Raw genomic sequence first — 16,318 nt, forward strand, 5'->3', positions numbered from 1 at the left:
AAACTTGGTCTCGTGGAGAGGAGGTCTGGTGAAAACCAAGGATTCCCGATAGATAACTGCCACTCCCCCTCCCCGCCTACCAATCCTCGGCTGCTGGGCGTATTGGAAACCTGCTGGGCACATGGCCTCAAGTATGGGAGCTGAGGCCTCATCCAGCCAGGTCTCCGTAATACACACCAGGTCTGTGTTCTCATCCAGGATAAGATCATGGATGAGCGATGTTTTCTGAACTACAGACCTGGCGTTACACAACAGCAGTCGAAGATTGGATGGAGTCTTACATCCCTCAGTTATCTTCTGGTTGTGGACAGGCCCGGAACAAGGGATGGGTATAATGCATCTATCCCTTGTTCCCCTACACTGGCGTGGCCTGCCACTCGCACCTCTCCAGGATCTGCCGCCTAGCCTTATAATGTCATGGCTCCCCACCCCTCCCACAGCACTCCCTTCCGGCCTGCACATGTCCCCCTACCCATCTGCCGATAAGGCAGGCCCCCCACCCCCAATAAAATTTTAAAATTGCCCACGTCTTTCTTGGCCCGGAATAAGTCGGGTCGGCTCGCCCACAGTCGCTGGACCTCTTCTTCTTGTGTCCCGTCGTGGCCAGAACGGCCAAAATGCCTTGTTATCCCCCACAGTCTTGCGTCTTGGTTCGCTAATGTGGCCAATGGAGAGCACGTCGAACCAGCTGCTAATGCCACGACCTCTCCCCTCTCTCCACTCTGGCCAAAACGCCAAGAACATAGGGGGCAATATAAATACATCTGTCGCCTCACACCCGCCGCCAGCCACTCTCTCGTCCGATCAAAGGCGCCCCAAAACCGCCAAGAATCCATTTAACTGTACAGCATACCACTGGAGCTGCAGTATTATATTAAGGAATTATTAAAATTGCAATCCTGTATCCACTTCCCTGCAAGTAAGCCCCACTGAACTCAGTGAGACTTATATCGAGTGTTAGCCTGCATTGTTAATCTATTTAAGCATTGCTTTCTACTGAGTTTTCTGCTTCCATTTTAGTCATTCAAATTGTGTTAGACATCACAGAAGTTTGCAATTATTTGATGTTATAACAATTTGAACGAAGGTACTGAGTATTTGCCCATAGAGAAGCTCACCATCACTGCAGATACATAGAAAGGGCATGGGAGAGGAGCAAAGGGAGACTGTGGAAGAGAAGGGTGTTGGACTGGCATGCTAATGAGGATTTTGCTTCATTTAGGAAACTCTCCTTTGTACTTCTCATCTGATTAGTCAGTAAACAAATCCTGTGGCCATGATCCAAGCAGCCCCTTTAGGTTTGCACAGGAGCTTGTACACAGCATTTATCTTTTTGTTCTTAGCCACAGCCTCTTCTGAAACCCCCTGAGGTTTAAAAACAGTTTCTAAAAGGTAGGGCACATAGAGTACATAATGTGACCCTTTGAATTGGGACCTATGTCAACAAAGTTATGGGAAGGTCACGTGATGATTAAAAACGCATTTGGAACTGGACAGCACTTTTCAACAGACACAAACATAAAGTTAAGCACTCTTGAACCTCTTCATGCTTAAGTTGGTGTTGGATTGTGGACATCATGTTGCAAATCTTTTCTGAGCCTGTGAGCTAGGATATTTTACAGACAAGGAATGGAGGTTGGCAAATAGTATATAAAGTTTCAACTACATGATGCAGTAAAAAGTGACAGAAAAACAGCAGAAAATAAGGACACTTTGGCTGGCATTACAAACAGATTCAAGGGTGCGTGGGAAGTGGGGGTAAGGGAAGGCACTGCCCCCCCCAAAGTCTCAATGCAATGGTGGGTGGGTTGACAGTGACCTGTAGTAACAATTCATAGACCTTCCACCACCACCCCTATATTTCTGTGGACACTCTTGAACAGATTGTAAGCCAATTTAATAGTTGTGGTTTCCCCTAAGGAACTCTAGACACCATAGTTTTGTAGAGGGTAATCTTCTGTTAGACATCACAGGGCCTACCACACAGTGGTAATTAAACTGCTTTAGATGTGTAACGTCTGCATGTTCGTACAGAGTAAACAGGGTCATTATTGAAAAGACAAGGACTGAATGGGAGGAACAATCTTGCTCATCAAGATGCTTTAGAAATAAAATGTTGTGCTGCAGTTTTCAACCCACATACAACTCGAGGAAGGATCTACTAACTTTTGATTTCAATGGGACAATTTTGAGTTTAGTGTGAAAATTATGCCTTAGTTTGTAGCCTTCACGGATCCAGGAAAAATGCTGACCCATAACCTAAAACCTTAGGTTAATAATGCTTTTTTTGTTAGTACTGGTTTGAAATAACATGACTTTTAAATTAGAGCGAATTTAGGCCACAATTATTAATATTCCATTTAGCCCCTTTAAGAACAAGAAAATGGGGTTCCTAATTAGACTACTCCCATACTAGTGGATTTAGGATAATTGAACCTTAAGGTCTGGCATTGCTTTAAATTAGTTGGTTATTGCTTTTGGCAACTGCTTATACATGCAAGGTGGCCTTTACATGTGTCCCACTTTAATCACTATGGCAGACCACAATTGAGAATTATAGTTCAATTAAGTACAAGCAATTGTGCTCAAGTAGTTTGTGTTATATGAACGCAGGGATGTGAAGGCCCAGGAAAAAACTGGAAATATGTGGGGGGTGGGTAATGGGGTTTCTCTGTGTTTCCCACCTCAATTTTTAGAAAAAACAGCTTTGGGGAAAAAACAGACACAAAAAAACTGTTCCCCCCATTTTTTTCCCGGCCTTCAAATCCCTATATGAATAGCAATGTACCAGAGTAGCTAAAAGTGTGAAGTCTCAGATTCAAATGTCACATCTACTATTAACTCTCTGGATGATGCTAGGCAAACCACAAGTGTTTCAGCCCTCTCTCCCCCCGCTGCAAAATGTGGCAATAATAATACTGACCTATCTTACATGGAAGAATATAACATGATGGAATAATATAATAACATGAAATAATGCATGTTAAGCACTGAGCACTTTAAATGCCCCATATAAATGCCAAGTATGATTCCACTGTATCAGCAGAATACCACACCCTTACATTTTGATTTGTTTACTTGGTGAATCAGAAGTGGGAGTTGGGGGGAAAATAAGCAGTCTCTGCCCAAAGGATAAGCTATTATATCTCTCTGATAACAGGATGAAAAAAGTATGCAAAACCAGGATGATCATCTCTATGTAAAGGATGGGTCAGACCATACACTAGGATCAGACCATACACTAGGAGAGAGAGCTTACCCTTTCCCACATATCTTTCTTGTAACAGAACTCCTCCAAAGCTGCTATTTGCCCAGCTGTAAGTTTCCCTCATGGAACAAACAGCAGTTTTAGGAGGCAATTTATATTGGGAAAATGGCACAGGTGACTCCTCACCCCAGTACTGTGGTCCCAGTCCAAATCAGGACATCTATAGCTGCTTTTGTGGCTTTCAAAAAACAAAACAGGAGGCACGGTCATTGATATACTGTCATTTCAACTACTTTGATCCTCGCTCAGGTGACAGTTTATGCTGGATGATAATTTATCAGGTGATAAATTTTGGGTTGCAATTAAAATGCAGCAAATTATATTGGTTTATTATGATGGGGCAGAATTGATTAATCTTGCATTTAACGGTGAACCTTCCTAATCAGTACTTTCTGAAACAATACACAAACTGAAACAAAGCCTTTCTTTGAAATGTGCACTTCTCCAAATTTTGCAGTGCAGTCCTCCAGTCAAGTAATTTGTACAAAATTGCATATACATGAGTAAAGTGTGCATATAAATGCATGTATTATTGAAAACATACAAAAATGCATTGTATTAGGGAAAATAGCTTTGCAAAAATGTGTATATTAGGCAAAATTGTGTATGAAATTTCTATATTAGAAGAAATTCACACTAAAATGCTAATGCATTTTCATGAGCTCATTAAAAATAATAATTACAAACTGTTGTGGAGAACTGAACTTAAGTTAGAAAAATGAGAAGCTGGCAGAAATCAAAATTAACAGATTCACTGATCCCTACTCCTACCTCACAGCAAGATATTTGTGTTTAAGGAGTGATACATGCTGAATTGTATTGTTTCCATGCCACAGGAAACTCAATCAAATTAGGTCTTACAAGAATGTGCAAAATGTATGCAGCTGTTCCACACTACCTGCTCTTGAGTAGGAGAAACTGTCACATGAATGGTTTAGATTACCACATGCATTCCAGGATTTAGATATTGCCATAGAAAGCTGCCTTATATTCAGACCATGCCCTCACCCAGCGCTATTGGCAAAAGATATAGGCGGAGATCGTCCCAATCCTGCTACCCAAGATCTGTTAACAACCTGAGATGCAAAAATTGAACCTGAGACTTCTTGCGTGAAAGGCATGTGCTCTGCCACTGAGCTATCACCCTTCTGTAAAGCTAAATATGAATATACTGGAAGTTTAAATTGCAGGTACTGTATCCCTAAGATGGACTGCAAATGACTTGTCATCTTTGAAAGCAATATTAGCAGTGGAGGGGTTTTTTTTGGTGAAAAATGAGGTCCTCATATTTTGATAAAAGTGCATTGGGTGCCAGTACAAAACAACTGCCATGGGCAGCAAAAAAAGAGGTGCCTGTACCCGTGAGTACCATCTCTCTCTCACGCACCACACACACTAAATATCACTATTAGAAAGCTAGGGACTCCTGGTTTTACTTTGGGCTTAGCAGCTGCTCATTCTGTAACCAAACACAAGTATTTGAGGACGAAGACAGCAGGCAAGCAATAGAATTCCTAGTTTAAGTCACGCCTTGGAAGAGAAGAAAAAGTTGGGGTTCCCTCGGAGGACACCTGTCACCCTCTCTTGGCCTCCTTCTGGTTGCCTAGTTACCACCCCTCCCGCAGCAGCACCGCCTCTAGCCCGGCTCGGATGAACTGCGCATGTGCGTCTAGTTACAGGGGCCACTGCTCCTTGGTCAGCGCCCGCTGTGGAAGCCGGCGACTAGAAGGAGTATATGCGTGTGTGGCGCTCGACCCGGCGTCCCAACGAAGGTGGCCAGAGCGATGAACTCCCGGAAAGGTACCATTGGTGGGAAACCAAAAGAACTGGCGCGGGCTCGCGGGGTTGGTTTAGCGGGGTCTTCCCTCCTTGAGCGTGAGGCGGTGCGCACCAGCTACAGGCTTGCTCTAATTAAGCCGCTTTTCTCTCTCACGCACAACAGTGCTGGCCCTGCAGGCCCGGAAGCGCCGAGCCAAGCATCCTGCGGCGCCCGGCAGGAAAGAAAAGCACCCGCCACACCACAAAAAGTGAGTATGATGGAGTACCGGAGCGGGGGGATGTTTATTTGTGTGTCTGGTTATGTGGTACCCGGCTTCGTTCTCTCTACCGCTCACCCAGCATCTTCTTTCCGAGGAATACATCTCTTCTTCGTCTTCTTGCAACTATGTGCCAGCACAACTTCTTTCCGAGCCTGATGGTGTGCAATCACACCGGCTGCTGATCTGTCCTGACGGTCTTCCCCGCTCATCCTTTATAGTTCTGCCACTTTATTGACATGTGTTTTCTGACAGCATCCGAAAACACTTGGAATCTTGCCGACTTAGCCAGCCTCTCCCCGTGCACCTCTCACCACGATTTAGTCACTTTAGAACTTTTTAGAACGTGGATGCATTTTCTGTGTTTGTGTCTGTCAGGCTTCCTACCCACAGTCATGCTGGGATTTGTATATTTGCTGATACAAATGATGTACATGTGTTTATTTCCATCCCTGGACAGTTAATTTTCTCATAGTCTCCCCTGCCTCCCAGTTTCTTTGCTACCCTTCTTGATATTATGGCATATGCATTAAATGTGTGCACTATGTTATACTGTGCCCCTAAAGCTAAAGACTGGTTACAGCACTTCCTTATTTCAGGCTCAAAACAACTCTATGAACTAAGTCACTGGTTTTGTGGGGAACTAAGATGGAGCAAGAATGACCTCTCCCCACCAAAAATCTGTTGTGCTTGATACTTCCCCATTTTGAAGTCCAGTGCTGTATCCATTGGGCCATCCTTGCTTAGTTATTGGGTATATGCTTACCGCATAGAGTTGGCTGTACTGGGCCAAAAAAAAAGGGAGGGAGATTTGCTTGTGGAAGTAGATGAGTCTGTTTTAAGTTTTGTGCCTTGTTGTATTTGATAGAAGTGTGTTTCATACAGTTGGCCTTGCCAGTAGTTTGTATTTGTACACTAACTGCTATATCCTCTGTGGCAGTGGTTCTTAACCTTTTTGGGGTCATAGGCCCCTTTGAAAATCTGATGAAAGCTATGGACCCCGACAAATAAATAAATACAATTAAGTTTATTGCATTTGAAATTGATTTTTTTGCCCAGTTCATGGACCCCCTGAAGCTTGGCCATGGACCCCCGGTTGAGAACCCATGCTCTATGATAAATGTATTTTCATGTATACAGTAAAATAATTCCAATAAGATATTTATTTGGCTAATGAGATAACCTTCCAGATTGCTGTTTCTCCCCCTAACTCTCAGTGGCCTAGTTCTTACTGAAGCAGTCAAGTTGTATCAGGACTCTACCACTTTTAGGTGCTCAATTACTTACCGTTTCCCCTCTTTACAAGGAGAGATGTTCTGACCCAGCCTTCTCCTTAACATGCTAGTTTTCTATATGCATCTTTTGTATGGAGGAAATTTAGTAAAATGAGCCCTTGCGTGCAGTTCAGAGTGATACAGCCCAGTCACAGGTTCTATAATTTCAGTGATAATATGCTACAGATTATATTCCTATTTATTTCCTGGGACGTTTCCATAAGGTGGCACTATGGGATTTCTCTTTTCATACCATGGGTATGGGCCCTTGGTATCCATTCTTGTGTCACCATATTATTCAACACTTGCATGAAAACATTGGGAGAAGTTGTCGGGAGTCTTTGAGTTAAGTATCATTGTTACGTGAATAACACTCTCCTTTGCATCTCAAACCAAGGAGATTATAATTCTGAATCTGTGTCTGGAGCTGGTAATGGACTATGTGAGAGCAAATGAAATCTCATCCAAACCAGACAGAGGTGCTCCTGGTTGTGAGGAAGGCATATCGGAGAAATGTTTTCAATCTGTGATGGATAGGGTAGCACACTCTTGAAGACTCTAGGTTAAAATTTGGGGGTTCTCTTGGATCCATCTCTGAATGTAGGTGTCCAGATCTCATCCAGGAACATCTTTACTCTGCTGAGGCTGGTGCATCAACTTTGCCTGTTCCTAGATGTGTGTAATCTAGTCATGGTAACACTTGCTTTAGTTTACAGCCCATCTAAATTTCTGCAATGTGTTTTACATGTGGCTGCCTCTGAAAAATATTCAGAAACTTTAGCTGGTTCAGAATGCTGCCGATTGTTGATTGGAGCTGGTTATAGGCAGTGTGTTACTTATTAGTTTCTAGGCACACTGTTCATGACCTAAAAGGTGGTCCACGAGCTTCATTCAGTGGTCCTCCGCATACCCAAGTGAGTATTTATATTGATTTTAATTGTATCTTTATTGCTTCTTTTATTTCTTGTATTGCATTTTATTTATGTACAATTGACATTCCATAAAATTCCAAATGTAATATAATAAAAGAAGCAATAAAAATACAATTAAAAATCATACAGCATCTAGCACACTTTGTTAAAATTGCTACAACAGACAAAAAAATTAAGTGGTCCGCCAAGACCATCAGCAGTTTCAAGTGGACTCTGGGGAAACAAGTTTGAGAACCACTGCTTTAATCTATTAGTTAATCTGCCAGCTGTACTGTTCAAATTTTAATTGCTGTTTTATGTCTTGATGTTTAATTTTTTGACTTTGGGGATTGCTTTTGACCTGTTACATTTATTTTTATTGTACACTTTCTGTATTGTCAGCTGCCTTGAATGTCATTTCTAGAAGTCGTAATAAATATCTCTCTTATTCCACACATTAGCTTTATTATATAATTCCTGATGGTTTCTCTGTACCATCTTCATTGTTATACACCAGCATGTTTTGCAGGAGATATGTTCAGATACAGACACTCTTGCTGTCTTTTTATTGCCTCTTAGCTAGCGCCTCTACCACACAGGGATATCTCCTTTTTGGCTACCTCATGATGTGACCTGCAGGTACATTTTCTGGGATTGCCCCCGTTGCTTTGAGGAAAAAAATATTCTAATCCCACAACTTCTGCAGGGGTTTCTCTAGTTATGTAGCCTAGCTCTCCATTGTATCAAAATGAACAGTCTTGTTTTCTTTATCAACTTGAAAATTATCCCTCATACTTTCTCCTCCTACATGCATATGAGACTGAAATAGTTCTAAACTTGTATTTTATGCCTTCATCTTAAAAGCCCACTGGTCCCCTCATGTTGTCACCCTTGTATCGATTCTTTTTAAAATATTTATTTATTTATTATTAGATTTATATCCCGCCCTTCTTCCCAGCAGGAGCCCACATATACACACATTTGCCCCTATACTTCTCTGCTTTCCCAAGGAATTTCTCATGGGGCACACTGCCTATTTGTATTCTCACTTACTTTGGAGATAGTGGTGGAAAGCACTAGTTTCTTCAGTGTTCTTTTGAGAGATTTCTATAAAAAATATTATCTCCCTAATTATAGAGATCCAATTAGCACTTTTGTTGATTTATAGTTGCCCCCCCCCATTCCAGATCTGAATGTTTATAACTTGTTCCAGTGGTAAGTGAGCTTCATTCAGGTGATCTGCGGCATGCCTGCATTAAATGTCCAAACTGAAACAGGTTCAGAGGAGGGCAACAAGGATGATCAGGGGACTGGAAACAAAGCCCTATGAGGAGAGACTGAAAGAACTGGGCATGTTTAGCCTTGAGAAGAGAAAACTGAGGGAAAATATGATAGCACTCTTCAAGTACATGAAAGGTTGTCACACAAAGAAGGGCTAAGATCTCTTCTTGATCATCTCAGAGTGCAGGACATGGAATAATGGGCTCAAGTTACAGATTTCAACTGAACATCAAGAGACAGAGGGAGTGTAACTCTGTTGATTCTCCTTGATCTCTCAGCGGCTTTTGATACCATCGACCATGGTATCCTTCTGGAGAGGCTCGCGGAGTTGGGAGTTGGAGGTACTGCTTGGCAGTGGTTCCGCTCCTACTTGGCGGGTCGTCTCCAGAAGGTAGTGCTTGGGGAACATTGCTCGACACCGCGGGCTCTCCAATATGGGGTCCCGCAGGGGTCAGTTTTGTCCCCCCTGCTTTTTAATATCTACATGAAGCCGTTGGGAGAGGTCATCAGGAGTTTTGGAGTGCGTTGTCATCAGTATGCTGATGACACGCAGCTCTACTTCTCCTTTTCATCTTCTTCAGGTGAGGCTGTCGATTTGCTGAACCGTTGCCTGGCCTCGACAATGGACTGGATGAGAGTTAACAAACTGAAGCTCAATCCAGACAAGACTGAGATGCTGTTGGTGGACGGGTTCTCTGATCGGATGGTGGATATATATCCTGTCCTGGACGGGGTTACACTCCCCCTAAAGGACCGGGTTCGTAGTCTGGGAGTCTTTTTAGACTCTTCCCTCTCACTTGAGGCTCAAGTAGCCTCGGTGGTTAGGAATGCGTTTTACCAACTTCGGTTGGTAGCCCAGCTACGTCCCTATTTGAGTAAAGAGGACCTTACATCAGTGGTACATGCTCTGGTAACCTCACGTTTGGATTACTGTAATGCGCTTTACGTAGGGCTACCTTTGAAGACAGTTCGGAAGCTACAACTAGTGCAAAATGCGGCGGCCAGATTGCTGACAAGGACCAAGCGGTCCGAGCATATAACACCTGTTCTGGCCAGCTTGCACTGGTTGCCAATATGTTTCCGGGCTAGATTCAAAGTGTTGGTATTAACCTATAAAGCCTTATACGGTGCGGGACCACGATACCTTGCGGAACGCCTCTTCCGATATGAACTGGCCCGTGCACTACGTTCTGCTACGAAGGCCCTCCTCCGGGTTCCAACTCACAGGGAGGCCCGGAGGGTGATGACAAGATCTAGGGCCTTCTCAGTGGTGGCCCCCGAACTATGGAACAGTCTCCCTGAGGAAGTACGCCTGGCGCCGACTCTGCTCTCCTTCCGGCGCCAGGTCAAAACCTTCCTATTCTCTGAAGCATTTTAAGTTACACTGATTTAATTTTAAAAATGTTTATTGTATTGGATTGTTGATTGTATTTTAGTATTATTTTGTTATTTATTGTATTTTTATGCTATTTTACGTTCACCGCCCAGAGAGCTATTGCTAGTCGGGCGGTATATAAATTTAATAAATAAATAAATAAAAATAAATAAATAAAAACTTCCTAACTGTTAGAGCGACAATGGAACCAATTACCTAGGGAGGTGGTGAGCTCTCCAACACTGAAGGCCTTCAAGAGGCAGCTGGACAGCCACCTGTTGGGTATGCTTTAAGTTGGATTCCTGCATTGAACAGGGGGTTGGACTCATTGGCCTTATAGACTCCTTCCAACTCTACTATTCTATAATTCTATGATTTTTAATTGCATTTTTATTGCTTTTATTTCTTGTATTATATTTTCTTGTATTACAATGTGAATTCTATGGAATGCAAATTGTAATACAATAAAATACAATATAAGAAATAAAAGAAGCAATAAAAATATAACACACAGAAAAATCATTAAATGGTCTGCCAAGACTATCAGGAGTTTTCAAGTGGTCCATGGGGGAAAAAGTTTGGGAACCGCTATTCTAGACTGTTGAATTTTTCTTTTTGATGTAGCAGCTGTCCATTACTTTATGAACAGTACACATGTTGTCTTTGATTTCTTTCCTTTATCACCCCAGTATACAGTATTTGCTTTTATTGTCTTAGAATACCATGTCTGCCTATACTACCCTAAATATCAATCTCTGCATATGTTACAAGAAGGCTGACTCCATCTTCTAGTGAGTATCGTTGCTGAAATCAGGAGGCCTGGCAAAATGCTTGTTTTCCATAAAACAAATATTTATTTATTTATTTTATTACATTTTTAGACTGCCCTATAGCAATAAGCTCCCAGGGCGGTGTACAGCATAATAAAACAGGTTAAAATACAAGTGGATGTAAATACAATACACAATAAAACATAATTAAAAATTCCCAATTTTAAATTCCAATTTTTAAATTTTTAAAATGCCTGGGCGAAGAGGTAGGTCTTTACCTGGCGCCGAAAAGATAACAAAGAAGGCGCCAGGCGTATCTCATCAGGGAGGGCGTTCCATAGTTCGGGGGCCATCACTGAGAAGGCCCTAGCTCTAGTTATCGTTTTCCGTGCCTCCCTATGCGTTGGGACACGGAGAAGGGCCTTCGACGTCGAGCGCAGCGACCGGGTAGGTACATAGCGGGAGAGGCGTTCCGCCAGGTATTGCGGTCCGATGCCGTTAAGGGCTTTATAGGTAAGAACCAACACTTTGAATCTGGCCCGGAAACATATTGGTAGCCAGTGCAGCTGGGCCAGGACAGGTGTTATATGATCAAATTTTTTTGTCCCAGTAAGAACTCTGGCCGCAGCATTCTGCACCAGCTGAAGTTTCCGAACCGTCTTCAGAGGTAACCCTACGTAGAGTGCATTACAGTAGTCCAATCTAGAGGTTACCAGAGCATGGATAACTGTGGCAAGGTTCTCCCTATCCAGATAGGGTCGTAGTTGGGCTACCAGCCGAAGCTGGTAGAACGCATTCCGTGTCAACGAGGCTACTTGAGCCTCCAGTGACAGGAGTGGATCTAATAAGACCCCCAAACTATGGACCTGCTCCTTTAGGGGGAGTGTAACCCCATCTAGGGCAGGTCGGACATCAACCATCTGGGCAGAGAGCCCCCCCACCAACAGCATCTCAGTCTTGTCAGGATTGAGTCTCAGTTTATTAGCTCTCATCCAGTCCATTATCGCGGCCAGGCAGTGGTTTAGTACATTAACAGCCTCACCTGAAGAAGATGAAAAGGAGAAGTAGAGCTGCGTATCATCAGCATATTGCTGGAAACGCACTCCAAATCTCCTAATGACCTCGCCTAGCGGCTTCATATAGATATTAAAGAGCATGGGGGACAGAACTGAACCCTGTGGGACCCCATATTGGAGTATCCAGGGACTCGAGTAATGCTCCCCAAGCACCAACTTCTGGAGACGATTCTTGAGGTAGGAGCACAGCCACCGCCAAGCAGTGCCTCCAACTCCTAAGTCCGCAAGACGTCCCAGAAGGATACCATGGTCGATGGTATCAAAAGCCGCTGAGAGATCAAAGAGAACCAACAGAGTTACACTCCCTCTGTCTTTCTCCCGACAGAGGTCATCATACAGGGCGACCAAGGCTGTTTCTGTACCAAACCCTGGCCAAAAGCCCGATTGACATGGATCCAGATAATCAGTTTCATCCAAGAGAGCCTGGAGCTGGTGAGCGACCACACGCTCTAAAACCTTGCCCAGGAACGGAACATTTGCTACCGGTCTATAGTTGTCAAGATTTTCAGGGTCCAAGGAGGGTTTCTTTAGGAGCGGTCTCACCACCGCCTGTTTCAGGCAGGGTGGTACCACTCCCTCTCGTAAAGAGGCATTGATCACCTCCTTGGCCCATCCGGCTGTTCCGTTCCTGCTAGCTTTTATTAGCCATGAGGGGCAAGGATCCAGAGCAGAAGTGGTCGCCCGCACCTGTCCAAGCACCTTGTCCACGTCCTCGAGCTGAACCAACTGAAATTCATCCAATAAAACAGGACAGGACTGTGCTCCGGACACCTCATTAGGCTCAACTGCTACAATATTGGAGTCAAGGTCTTGTTTAGAGCAAGACTCACGCTGATGAAAACATAAGACTAGCTTATTTCTTGCAAAACAATATATAGTTGTCTAGAGGTCCCTGAAACAAACGCCATAGTAAGTTCTCTGATTGCCTTCACTTTAATTTCAGCTTTACAACTTTCCCTCAGGTTAGGGTGGGATGAAGATTCAAATGCCTCTTTTAATATGAACACCAATAATTGTCAATTTTTATAATATTTGCCATGTTTCAAGAATGTTGTTGTTGTTATATGCCTTCAAGTCGATTATGACTTATGGCGACCCTATGAATCAGTGACCTCCAATAGCATCTGTCATAAACCACTCTGTTCAGATCTTGTAAGTTCAGGTCTGTGGCTCCCTTTATGGAATCAATCCATCTCTTGTTTGGCCTTCCTCTTTTTCTACTCCCTTCTGTTTTTCCCAGTGTCTTTTTTACTATCTTTTCCAGTGAATCATGGCTTCTCATTATATGTCCAAAGTATGATAACATCATTTTAGCTTCTAATGAAAGTTCTGGTTTAATTTGTTCTACGACCCAATTATTTGTCTTTTTCGCAGTCCATGGTATGCACTAAATATTTAGTGCCATATTATGAAAAACAATCACTTCAAATTACTTACTCTTATTTCAAGAACAGAGTTATACTTTCTCACTGTTTTGCCCCACCAGTAAGTTCCTAGGGCTTGTTCACATGTTTTGGTTTGAGGAAAGGGAATACATGTAATACCAATAGAAACCTCTGCAGTTTCTCTGTAGTGTTGTCAAGTGTAACTGTGCATGTTTGTGGCTCAGGGCTCAGCACGCCTTCAGTCCTTGTACTGTACATTAATTATACATTAACTAGAGGAAACACAGATTATATGTATACTGAGCTTCCATGTGATATATATCGAGCAGTTTTGAAAATGAATTTAAGTACATGTGATCAAATTCTTATTTCCCACTGAAGTGCCTTGCTCCAAATGTTTTGAGGGGACATAGAATATGAGGTGAGGATTAGTAGCAAGGATTCCTGCTGCGTGTTTTAGTGGAAAGACTAAAGTGCAAATATTCACCATATACTGTTGTATTTTTTTCTTCCTGCCTCATCAATACAAAAGGAGTATGCTTTTGCATGTCCGAAAGAAAATTGTTCTGGCTTTGACACTTTGATTCCCCATCTGAATTCTCATGTTGTATGTAAAGAAGTTATTTCCTATGTCTATTTAAATAGTGCTAGTTGTCTTAGGTTTGTGGTATTATTCTGTAGTGACTGAGAAGATTCCAAGTTTTGGACAATGCTTAGTGAAGTTTCTGATTTAAACACCAGACATTCAAAGTTTTAAGAGACTTTATTTGTAAGGTATGTGTAGCCCTCTCTCCCTCTCTCCCTCTCTCTCTTTCACTCACTCACTCACTTACACTCACACTCACACACATCTTCACATCCATTTGAACCACGATTGAAATTGGCGTTTTGTTGGAAATATGCTGAACTAGTGCATAGGGTCTGCATGGGTTAAAAAGGATACAGAGGAGACCTCCTTGTTCATAGGCTGCACCTATCCTTTGAACTCCTGCTAACTCTTCCTTCTTGTGTAAACTGATATTCTTAAGAAGCTGACCACATCTTCCAGCTTCTTTTTCGTTGTCTTGAGAGAAAGAGAAAACATCTTTCTTTTTGTTTGTCTCTTTCCTCAAAGTATGAGTGCAAACACTGGCTTGGTGTTGGCATCTTCAACTTAGCTGGATAGCTAGATGTAGAACTCTTTCCTATCTAAGTATGTATTTCCTGAATAAACTAGGTTTTTAAAATTTTGAAGCTTAGAAATCTCAATGTGACTAATTCCAAAGAACGTGTGCTAATATTTAGCAAGGATTCAAACCCACACAAAGCTCACTCAGGTGCTTCTTTGCAACTCTGCATATGGTTGCCCAAATATGAGTAATTAAGCTTTTGTGTTGCACATCAAGGAAGCTAACAAAGACCTTCGGAGTTTAGTCAGTAAAGAGATAAAGGCTTAAGATGGCTAAACTGGATGCAAAACTGTAGGCTGACAGACTTGTTCTTGGAAATTACAAGCTGTGGGAATTCTAGAGGAGATGCTTCTTTAAACAGGAAAATCTGATGAAGGTGATCAAGCCCCCCCCCCCAAATCAGGACTGGGAGCCTTGGAGGGAAAAAAGAGAATCTGGATAGAGAAAAGTGAAAGGGCTCAGAATGGACAGTGTGAGTAAGGGCTGGTGAAATTCCGGATCTATGGGAAGAGGTAAGCAGAAGGGATAAAAGCCTACCCAAAGCAGAAGGGGAAGAAAGCAGCCAAGAAAGAGCTGGAGACTCTTCAAAGGAACAAAGCTTGGACACTAACCCAGCTACCATAAGGAAGAACTATTGGATGTAAATAGATCTTCAAGAAGAAAGTCAATGCTGAAGGCAACATCAAAAGATACAAGGCAAGACTAGTTGCCAAAGGATATTCACAAAAGTATGGACAGGACTACAACAAAACCTTTGCTCCAGTAGTTAAACATACATCTATCAGGACACTCCTAAGTGCCACTGCCAACAGCAAGATTCAAGTAGAGCACCTAGACATAAAAACTGCATTTTTTGCATGGCGAGATAGAGGAAGATGTTTACATGCAACAACCACCAGGGTTTGAAGTACCCAGAAAGGAAACACTAGTATGCACACTACAAAAGGGCATCTGTGGACTGAAACATGCAGCAAGAGCACGGAACGAGAAGCTGAACAAAATGCTCTTGAAAGAAGGCTTTAAAAGAGGCAAAGCTGACAAATGCTTGTATAGCAAGTTCAAGAACAACAAATGGACATATATTTTGATCTATGTAGATGATCTACTACTAGTTTGTGAGAGTCAACAAGACAAGCAAGAGCTAGTAAATCATCTGAACAAGGAAGTGGAAGTGAAATGTTTGGGTGACATCACATACTGCCTTGGAATTCAAATTGAAAGAGAGGAAGATGGGTCCTTTCTACTGAACCAAAAACAAAAGACAGAAAACCTACTTGAAACTCTAGGACTGGCAAGATGCATATGCAGCACCTACACCATGGGATACTTGAAGCCAGAACAATTAATTAAAAAGGTGGCAGAGCAGCTTTTAAACTGACTGAGGGGGGAAACCCGACAGGAGCTGAGAAAGGTCTGGTTCGGAATAAACCTCCCCCCTGGGATAAAAACCAAAGAAATGATGAAATTTTAAAAGGGGTAGGCCTAGAAGTAGGCATTGTGAGAGCAGGGGCACAGGATATAAATTCAGAAGAGCAAAATTACCACAGGCCTAACCACAAGTGCCAAAGAAACTTGAAGAGAGACACTGCTTACAAGTGCCTGTACGCTAATGCTAGGAGCCTGCGAACCAAGATGGGAGAACTGGAGTGCTTGGTCTTAGAGGAGAGCATTGATATAGTGAGCATAACGGAGACCTGGTGGAATGGAGAAAACCAGTGGGATACGGTTATCCCTGGATATAAACTATATCGGAAGGACAGGGAAGGACGTATT

The 16,318-nt window shown here is 42.7% G+C and overlaps 1 protein-coding gene across 7 annotated transcripts in view; it reads left to right on the forward strand.

Moving 5' to 3' along the window:
• Positions 1-4,909: 4,909 nt before the first annotated feature.
• Positions 4,910-16,318, forward strand: part of SRPK2 (SRSF protein kinase 2) — a 227,170-nt gene continuing 215,761 nt past the window's right edge. For 3 of the 7 annotated variants that reach the window (XM_061640418.1, XM_061640420.1, XM_061640421.1), the window contains exons 1-2: positions 4,910-5,068; positions 5,211-5,295. In XM_061640418.1, the coding sequence (XP_061496402.1) occupies positions 5,053-5,068; positions 5,211-5,295 (101 nt within the window). In that variant the 5' untranslated portion in view covers positions 4,910-5,052. The remainder of the gene's footprint in view (positions 5,069-5,210; positions 5,296-16,318) is intronic. The other 4 variants (XM_061640419.1, XM_061640422.1, XM_061640423.1 and 1 more) reach the window with 2 other exon arrangements.

This window comes from Rhineura floridana, chromosome 8, assembly GCF_030035675.1.
Source record: "Rhineura floridana isolate rRhiFlo1 chromosome 8, rRhiFlo1.hap2, whole genome shotgun sequence".
NCBI classification, from domain to species: Eukaryota; Metazoa; Chordata; class Lepidosauria; order Squamata; family Rhineuridae; genus Rhineura; species Rhineura floridana.